Consider the following 9978-nt stretch of genomic DNA (forward strand, 5'->3'; position numbering starts at 1 on the left):
CCACCCCCCAAACCCCCCAGCAGCTGAAGTGATGACCCTCCCCGCAGCCAAGCCTGAGTGTTCTCGGGACTGCCTCCCTGCCGTGACAGGGCGGGCACCTTGGCCCCCACCTTCCACCTAGGCCTGGCCTCACAGGGCTGGCCCTGAAGCAGAGAGCTGAGAATTAGCCTTTCCCCCAAAGCCTGCTCTGACGCAGGTCTGCAGGGCCAGGGTTTTCTGCTTGGCTGGATTGTAGCTGCTGTTCCCATGTTGGAGCTGAGTCAACTAGGTCTCTACCCCACGCCTCCCCAGGGACCAAGAACTGCTCAGGGACACTCAAAGATCAAAAGTCCAGCTCCAACTCATTTATTCTTCCCCCAGGTCCACAAAGAGAGGCATCTCATTCTAGAACATATGAGGCGGAAAGGATCTCAGAATATTACCTCTAACCCAGTGTTTCCTAACCTGTCCAACCATGATCAGATCCAGCCTTTCGTAGATGGGCTTGCTCAAGGTCACCTGTGGACCAGGCAGTGGCTGGAGTAGAGCCCAGGTCTGAGCCCAGCCCAGCGCCTTCCTCCCCCCGTCCCCCTCCTGCCTCATGCTGGGACAATCAATGGATTGTCCTCTTCTTGCTCCAGTCTTCCAGTGACAGAGGGAACAGTGAGGTGGGAATCTAGAAACAGGCCTGGGCTGTAAAGGACACATTGACCTTGGTTTGCCCTAGGCCACACCCACTTTACTTGAGTGATTTCCAGCCAGAAAACTGACTGGCAGGGCTGGTAAGAGAGAATGGGCTAGAAATGACATTAGAGGGCTAAACCCTGTGGCCAAGTCTGGTTTGAAGAGTCAAGTACCACCTGATCTGGGTCTGCTTGGGGGCTTATGGTACCTTAATATCAAATCCAATTTTGCCTTTGCAACTTCAGATCCAGGCTGAGGCACGGTCTCAGCACAAGGCCCGGCTGAAATACCTGGCGATGGGAGGTGTTGCAGGGCTGAGTGATAAAAACTAATTCTGCTTGGGCTGTTGTTGCCAGGGGGACCAGTACTGGCGCCTTCAGGGAGCGGATCTAACCCTCAGAATGAGCGGCCAGGGCTCTGCTCCAAGCCTCCCTGCTTGGCTTGATACAAGCCTGGCAGCCCTTCATCTCCCAGCAGCTCAGGAGAAGAGAATGGGCGGTCAGATGAAGTCTGGGCTGGTCACGCCCCGGACCAATCTCATGGCAGCTCAGGGGCTTCTGCCCAGCCCAGCAGCTGCTATCTGACCCATGGGGGCAAACGGGACAGAAAATAAAGGGCCCACAGCCCAATGCCTTGGGTACCAGACGATTCATGTCAGTGTGCTTATACTGATTTATTATGATGGTTGGCACTGCTAAGCCCAGGGGCTTGATTCCACTGAGTCCGTAGCACTCTCTCTCCATCCCCACAACCCTTCCTCCCCTCGAAATATTCGTCATTAAGGCATGGCTGGTGGCTGCTCACGATGAACTGTGAGCTGTGCAGTTTGGGTTGGAAGCAGAGATGCCAGCCCTCATGCTTCAACTGGTCCCTGAGGCATCACCTCCATCAGGACCTCCTCTCTCCCCTGGAGGGTTTTATGTAATTGCATAGAGGATGAACAGACCCCTGTTCCAAATGTCCCCCCCGCCACTGCCTGCCCTGGAGTCAGACTGTCTGGGTTACAATTCCAGATCCTCGAGTCATAGGCTGGCAAGCTTTGGATGAGGTGGGGGCCCTGGTCTAGCTTGACCACCTTATCCAGGGTGAACACTGCCTTTGAGGGGAGCTGCTGCTGCTGCTGCTGTGGGTGGGGTCCCAGGGGCATCCTTCCAGCTGGTTAGTGCTCACTTCACCCCTCTTGGCCCTCTGTTCTCACGTCTAGGCAGATCAGGGGCTCTGGGGAAACTGCTGGAATTCAGAGCGAGGCTCAGTCTTTCCAAGAATCCTGCGAGAGACCAGAGAGAGGGTTCAGATTTGACATATGGGGGAACCCTCTTCAACTCCTGAAGAAGCGACATGGGCTTTGTTGGGTGGGCCGGTACAGGTATCCCCCCTCCCAACACAGAGGTGAAAGGCAACATCTTGATAAGAGGGCTCTGGAAAGGGAGTCGGAAGGCTATGGGGCAGAAGTCAGTGGGCAGGCCAGCCTGTGGCCCAGCCACAACCAGCCAAGGAGGCTCTCCGGCTTCCCTTTGGCAGATTTGTCGCCATAGTTCCATCCGTAAGATGCGGATGGAGGGGGACGAAGGGGAGAGACCAACCTTGCCAAGAAGCAATGTTTGCCTGACCCTTCCCCTACTGCCCCCCTGTCCTGCCCTCGGGAAGTGGCTCCAGAGGATTAGGCAGCCATCTGCAGGGGGAGAGTCAGGCTGGGCCTGAAACACCCACAGGAAGGGGTCCAGGCGGCCATTTCTGGTCGGCAGGAGGAGGAAGAGGGAACCTTTGGGATAAAGAGCACATGAGCCGGGGACAGAGTCCTAAGTTACCCAATCAGAATGGCAGGGATGAAGAGGAGGCCAGCTCCCAGGAGGAAGGGAAACCCCTTCATGAAGTTCAGGGTGGCTGGGTAGAGCGAGTTGAAGATGCTGGAGGCCATCAGCATGGCCAGGCCATTCACACAGGCCACAGCAGAAAAGAGAGCACCTGTGAAGAAAGAAATATCACACTGTGGAGTCTGGAAGACGTAGGTTCAAATCCTGACACCAATGCCTCGCAGCTGTGCAAACTGGGGCACGTCACTGAATCTCTCGGAGTCTCACCCTCCTCACCTGTAAAGCCTACGTCATGTGTTGTGATAAGGTTTCAGTGAGGCCATTCATGGAAAGCACCTGGCACACAGGTGGCTGTTGTTAAATCCACGCAGCCAAAGTACATGTGATTATCTTCGAGCAAAAGCCCGAGGAAAATGGTTGTTGGTTTAACTCCTTCAGAATCATATCCTGCTTGAGGTTCCTCGTGGGGCTAATTCCCAGTCCCAACACTTATTAGCTGTGTGGCCACTGAACAAGTGCTTAACCTTCTGGGTTCTTGCACCCTTTTTGTTACATAAGGATTCTACCTACATCATAGATTGGTGGCAACATTGAATTCCCATGTAAAGCTCCTATCACAGGGCCTGGCCCCTGGAGGGAGCCAGTTAGTAAGGGCTGTTCTTTTTTCTTGTTCCCCTGGTAACTCTGGGCACCGTGAAGGTGCTGGATAAAAAGCTTATTGAGTGAATGAGGGAAAGCACCTGGTCGGCTCCACGTCCTCCTTCCAGGGCAGATGGGGAGAAGTGGATGAGACAGATGTTTCTAGATTGGGGTCTGAAGACCCAGAGGCCAGAGAAAAGCTCTTCTTTATAGTTATGCCAACAAAACCCAAATTTTGTGAAATGAGCAATAATCCAATGGAAGTTGAGATTAAACTGTCAGACCATCAGAGCTGGAAGGGCCCGTAGATGTCATCAAGAACAAACCACTCTTGCCCTGGCCAGTGTGCTCAGTTGGCTGAGCATCATCCCGTGCACCGGTCAGGGCACATGCCCAGGTTGCAGGCTTGGTCCCCAGCAGCCTGATCAGATTCTCTCATCATTGTTTCTCTCCCTTCCTCTCTAAAATCAATATAAACATTTAAAAAAAACAACACTCTTATATAAATGAGGAAACAGTCCCAGAGAGGGAAAAGGGACCTGCCTAAGATCACACAGCCAGTGGGTAACAGAGCCAGGACTAAAACCCAGATCCAAGACCTGCTGCTCTTAAAAACAGACCTGGCGCCACCACTTACTGAGTGACCCTGAGTAAGTCAATTTAATCCTCTGGGCCTCGGCTTCCTCATCTTAGGGACAATGAAACCTACACCACAAAGTTGCTCACGCCCTTTGAGCTTGTACGCTCTGACCCCAGTGAAGCAGGGCACGCTGGCATCACCGCATCCATTTTACAGATGGAAAAGCTGAGGTCTGGAGAGGGCAATTTGTTCCGAGAACATTGGGCACAAGGAACCGGATGCTGGTTGACCATGACACTTACCCTGCTCTGACGTGCTCACCAGCTTGGAGAGCTTGGCCCGGACAATGGGTGTAATGACTAAAGACAGGAAGAGGAGCCCGTACCCTGTGGAGAAACAAACACCAGGAAGATGGGGTTAGGGAGGGGGGTGCCCAAGCAAGACGTAAGCAGAGCTCCTAGACCCCCCCCAGATGGGACTCAGGTTAGACACAGGAAGAACTTCCTTGATAGAGAAGGACACAATAACTAAGGAGGAATGGAGACTCCCCTTCTCAAGCTTTGGCCTACCTGCTACCTCTTTTATGAATAAACGCTGATTCCCACCCAACGGCGTTTTTGTCAGAACACCTCTTGTGGTCCCATCGGGTAACACCCACATAGTAGGGAGATGGCAGAGCACATAAAACAAGCCCGGACTTTGGAGGCAGTCCTGAGTTCAAAACCTGATGCCATCACTGTGTGGGCTTGGGCCTGACTCCCATCTGTAAAAGGATAACAAGGCCTTCCCCACAGGATGATTCTGGAGTGTTAGGAGGCTGAAAAATGGCCCCAGATATGAGGTCCTAATCCCTGGAATCTATAAACGTTGCCTTATTTAGAAAACGAGATAAAGTTAACAATCTTGAGATGAGGAGATGATCCTGGATGATGACAACCTGATAAGTTGGGCCCTAAATAATCTGACATGGACAGAACGGAAAAGGCACACAAAAGAGGCAATGTAATCACAGAGGCAGAGATCACAGTGATGCAGCCAGGAGCCAAGGAATGCTGGCAGCCCCCAGCAGTCAGAAGGGATGAGGGACGGATTCCCTCCTAGAACCTATGAAAGGAATGTGGCTCTCCTGACACTCTGATTTTGGTCCAGTGATATGGATTCTTGCCTCCAGAACTGTGAGAGAATAGATTTCTGTGTTTTAAGCCTCCAAATTTGTGGTAATTCGTTACAGCAGCCCTAGAAAATGGATACATCAGAAAACATCCATGAAGAGCATGGCGTAGGAAGCACATAGTGAGTGGAAGTCCCTTTTCACTTTGCGTTTTGTTACTCACAGGCATACGTTGTTTCCTTTACAACCATTTCTTTCCCTTGTGTGACTATTGCCTCCTCAGTAAAACTGCAAGCCCCTAGAGCAGCAATTTTCAACCAGTGTGCCACGGCACACTGGTATGATGCCACAAGAATTTCTAAAACATGCAATACCTGACTATGTAGTCAGGGGCATGACCTATTTTCCCTTAGACTGTCAAATAAAAAAATGACAACAGCCATCCAGTAGGAATGAGTCAAAATTATACCTATTTTTTTTTTGCCAGATCGGCAAAAAATAGAATACATTTTTTGGTGTGCCGCAGAATTTTAGTAATTAGTTTATGTGTGCCATGAGATGAAAAGGGTTGAAAATGGCTGCCCGATTGGACAGTAGATCCTTCAAAGTGGGCATATGATGAGGCACCACAGGGCCCCTTCGGGTGTCAGGCTCCCCAGAGCAATGACAGCGTCTTCATCATCTCTGAGCCCAGCACCGAATCGATGGGAGATGCTGTGGGCAGGAGAGAAAGGTACCTGGTCCCCTTCAGCCTCACTGTCCAGGCAAGCAGCCAAGTTAATACATCTGTGATTACTGAATGGCTCACTTTGTACACTACATAGTTTAGACTCTAAACTTTAGAGCTTTATCAAAATAAATCTGTCCCTTTAAGAAAGTTAACTTCCTCATTCCCAGCTGCCCCTCTCCCACCAACATAAGAACTAACGCAAGCAAGAACTTGATAACTGTGGTATGAAAGGCTGGCTCTTTTAAAAACACCCAAAGAAGCTGACTAAGGATATTTGAGGTAAGGTCCCGTGATTATCAGAGAAGTGAGTATTAAGACAGTAATAGCATGGACTTTGTCTAAGAATATCATGAATATTGGCTATGGGAGGCCAAGGAATGAAGCAATTAGTGCATGAGCCATACTTTTGTCGGTTGCTCTGTCTTACTAACAATATTTATGATTGATAATGTGGACTAATTACTTTGGCTAATGAAGTTCAATATTTTATGTATAACAAAGATGCCAGCCCAGCTGGCATGGCTCAGTGGTTGAGCGACGACCGATGAACCAGGAGGTCACAGTTCGATTCCCAGTCAGGGCATATGCCCAAGTTGTGGGCTTGATCCCCAGTGCGGGGGGTGTAGGAGGCAGCTGATCAACGATTCTCTCTCATCATTGATGTTTCTCTCTCTCTTTCTATCTCTCCCTTTCTCTCTCTCCCTTCCTCTCTGAAATCAATAAAAATAAATATTTTTTTAAAAGATGCCATTTTTATGAGGTTTCTTAGTTGTCTGTCTTCCAGTGCAAGCTGGGAACATAACGATGTTTCCAAAGGCATAAACCAGCAAGTGGCTGTCCCCCAATCTTCACCCAGTACCCCTGGGATAAACTGTCCCTGAGCCCACACACATTACCTGTGAACATCAGGGGTGTGCTGGTCGCGAACGCAAAGACCACCATCCCCAGGATGTTAAAGGCCAAGCCAATCTCAGCCACCCAGGTGTCCGTCAGGCAGAATCGCATCAGCCACAGGCCCAGCAGGCTGGTGAAATACGGGAGGTGTCTAGCTGCAGAACCGTAGCCAATCAGCTTGGAGTCCCAGCAGAGGGGTCTGCTCAGCTCATAGATGGTCAGGATGTCCTGGGCCCCAAAGTGCACAGTGATCACCACAAAGATGACCAGTGAGTACAGGGCCAAGTGCTTCCTGGACTTGTCCGGGGCCGGAGCCGTGTAGAGCTGGACAATGGATCGGTGGTGACGGAACGTGAAGAGCCGGGCAGGTGTTGGCTCCATCACAGTCTCGCCAAAGCAGAAAGCAGCATAGAAAGTCATGAATATCAGCAAGGCCAAGGCCAGCCAGAAGGGGTTGGCATAACCCTGGGCCTGGAGCCAGTGGCCCCCAATGAGGCTCGCCACCATCCCTGCCACCCCGATGCATGCTTCCAGCAGGGCCATTCGGATGGTTCGATTGCGGTGAGAGCTGACATCTGCCACGGAGGCAAAGCCAGCAGCCAGGAGGCCACTGAAGTCGCCGAGGAAGGCACAAAGGATGCGGCCCAGCACGAAGTAGCCGACGTGTAGCTGCAGCTGCACCACAAGGATGGATACCAGCGCCTGGAGCAGCAGGCCCAGCGAGGCCAGCACCAGCAGGGGACGACGGCCCACACAGTCACTCCAAGCACCCAGCAAGGTGGACGAGAAGAGCCCCACCAGGAAGCCGCCCACGTTCATGTAGAGGGTCCAGTGAGAGGTGAGGGTCTCCACTTCCTGTGGGGGCACGAGTCTCACCAGAGCGTTCTTCCTCACTCTGAGCTCCCTCCACCCCCACTTCCCGCGAAACTACCGCCATCCTGGGAGAGACGGGGATGCGGACTTTCTTTGGAGCCCTAAACTCCAGAGAATTTCAGTGCAGCTCTCAAAAATTGGCACTAGAAGGAGGGTTATAGAAAACGGGCCTAGGTCCTTTTCCCTTCTTTTTTTTTACCCTCTTTTGTTAACTCTTAAGGCTAGAGGAACTTTACGCATCCTTCATACTGCAGTAATCGGGCAGGCCCACCACCCCAATATCCATGACCGCCTGGGAGGCCCCACCTTCCCGCCCGCCCCGCCCCCTCGTCTGTCCCCTCGCGCTAGCTCAGGGCCGGCTCGGTGCCACCTCCCCGCTTCTACCTGCATGATGGGGTTCGCGCTGTGGTTGCTGCAGCCGCCTCTATCGTGGGTGCCATTGTAGCCGAGGTCGGCACTGAAGCGGTGCCACAGGTACTGCGTGGTGAGCGGGCCCTGCAGGACCAAGGAGAAGTTGGCAAGGAAGAGGATCGGCCCCACGGGGCCGCGGAACAGCACCTTCGCCGCGGGGTGGCTGCGGGGTGCGCCCGCGGAGCTCGCGGGCCGCTGCCGCTCGGAGCGCTCCATGCGCGTGCAGCTCCTGCCGAGCCTTCTGCGCCTGCGCCGCCGGCGCCCCCAGCTCAAAGTCTGACCCGGCTGGCCCCGCCCTGTCTGGGCTGACGAGGGCGGGCTCCCAGCTCCCAGGACAGACAACTAATGAACCTCACCTGCAAACTGTACAAGGATACTGCCCTGCAGCTCTCCTCTCCAGTCCCCGGTGAACAATAAGGAAAACATCAGCATTTAACATTTATTGATCGTTCACTGGGTGCCGGGCACTGTACTAAACTGTGTGCTTTCACCTCCCAATAACCATATAGACTAGCCACTATTACAGACCCCCATCTGCAGAAGAGGGAACGGGGACGTGGGGCCCTCGAGGCCCAAGTGATGAAACACAGGACTTCTGCTGCCCATGCAGATGTTCTGCGCTGTAACTCCGAGTGGGTTAGGGTGCAGCCTGGAGCTTTATTTACTGACTCCGTTCTGTTGCATAGGCTCCGCTACTGTCTTGGACAAACCAGTACCTCCCTGTGCCCCAGTTTCTTCACCTTTAAAATGGTGAGGAGCCTGCCTCCAAGCATTGCTGTGGAAGAACGGTGTCTGGTACATTGTAGGTGCTATTATTGTTACGAGTAGGCTGTCACTTGCTCCACTCCTGCCCTAGGATCTTTTCCTGGGAAATGAGTCTTGTTTGGGGGCCAGAAGCTGGCTCTGAGGCGTCGTTGGAGAGACGGCGGCGGCGGCGGAGGAGGAGGAGGAGGAGGAGATGGGGGAGGGCCTTGGAGGCTATGGGGTGTGGCTCTGTATTTGCTAGGAATTGGGCCGGAAGGCCTGTTTTATGGCCTGTAAAAGAGAACAGCATTCTCTGCCTTCCTCCCTTCTTCACTCATTCAGTGCATTTATTGAGTACCCTGTGTGGGTCAGGGACCACATTGGGGAACCTCTGGAAACACAGCAGTGAAGGAAACAGGCCCTTAGTTTCTAGAATGGCGAGGGAGAGACGTCAAAGAATCCTACTAATACATGTATGATTTCAACTGTGGCAAGTGCTGTAAGGAAAGGAGTTGTGGGACTCCAAGGGTGCTAATTCAGGAGGCTGGGCCTGGTCTGAGGGGAGCAGAGCCAGGAATGATGGTGGCAACGTGGCAGCTGATTGGATTTCTGGAGGCGGGCCCTGATTTTTGGGGACGGGTGGGCGGGGCTCCATTTCTGGCCACCACAACTGTGAGTGGCCTGTTGCTGGCTGTTTGACAATCCTCCACTTCCCGGGAGCCAGGAAGAGTCCCACGCTCAGAATAAGTAGATGTTGGCTATTTACTGTGCACTGAATGATGGCCTGCCCTCATAGGACCATTGCCACCTTGTGGTCTTCCTAAAGATAGGAAATTCCACATGAAACATGAGGAACCATGGGTTGGCTCCCTCCCCTCTCCACCACCTACACAAAAGTTTGGCCCAGTTAGGTCAGCTACAGTGAGGGAGGAGTACCCAGCTGAAAACTTAGAACTATCCTATATAATAAAAGGCTAATATGCAAATTGACTGAACAGAGGAACGACTGGTTGCTATGACATGCACTGACCACCAGGGGGCAGACACTCAATGCAGGAGCTGCCCTCTGGCGGTCAGTGTGCTCCTACAGGGGGAGCACCGCTCAGCCAGAAGCCAGGCTCATCGCTGGCCAGTGCAGCAGCAGTGTCAGGAGCCTCTCCTGCCTCGGTGGCAGTGCTAAGGATATCCGACGGATGGGCTCCCAGACTGCGAGAGGGCGCAGTCTGGGCTGAGGGGATCCCCCCCTCCACCCCGAGTGCACCTCTAGTATATATATATTTCCAACTCTTCTAATATAAACTTGTCTTTTTATCATGGAGCATATAAAAATGTTTTAAGTCAGATGATGTTCCTCTAGTTCACACCTATTCTGACTCAACTGAAGATCAATTTCATGCCCCTTAGTATTCTGGAGATATCAGTAAGAGCTGACTTTATTACCAGGCACTATATAAGGTCATTACACACATTATCTTATTCAATCCTCACCACACCTTATGATGATGTATCTATGGTTTTA

At 52.4% G+C, this 9978-nt stretch overlaps 1 protein-coding gene across 1 annotated transcript; it reads right to left on the reverse strand.

Annotated features, from left to right (window-relative positions):
* Positions 1-324: 324 nt before the first annotated feature.
* LOC102433658 (proton-coupled folate transporter-like) lies at positions 325-7933 on the reverse strand. Its single transcript, XM_006108221.3, has 5 exons — positions 7689-7933; positions 6434-7286; positions 3999-4082; positions 2472-2628; positions 325-1930 (listed from the first exon to the last, which is right to left on the reverse strand). Exons 1-5 carry the CDS (start codon positions 7929-7931, stop codon positions 1873-1875), a joined length of 1395 nt encoding a protein of 464 aa, XP_006108283.1. The 5' UTR covers positions 7932-7933; the 3' UTR covers positions 325-1872.
* Between the last annotated feature and the right edge of the window lie 2045 nt (positions 7934-9978).

This window comes from Myotis lucifugus, unplaced genomic scaffold, assembly GCF_000147115.1.
Source record: "Myotis lucifugus unplaced genomic scaffold, Myoluc2.0 scaffold_1927, whole genome shotgun sequence".
Taxonomy (NCBI): domain Eukaryota; kingdom Metazoa; phylum Chordata; class Mammalia; order Chiroptera; family Vespertilionidae; genus Myotis; species Myotis lucifugus.

Coding starts and splice junctions, on each gene's coding strand:
- LOC102433658 (XM_006108221.3), bottom strand. CDS start 7,931: ATGGAGCGCTCCGAGCGGCAGCGGCCCGCGAGCTCCGCGGGCGCACCC. Junction 4,083..6,433: donor CACACCCCTGATGTTCACAG/GTAATGTGTGTG, acceptor GTTTCTCCACAG/GGTACGGGCTCCTCTTCCTG. Junction 2,629..3,998: donor GGTGAGCACGTCAGAGCAGG/GTAAGTGTCATG, acceptor CTTTCTTCACAG/GTGCTCTCTTTTCTGCTGTG.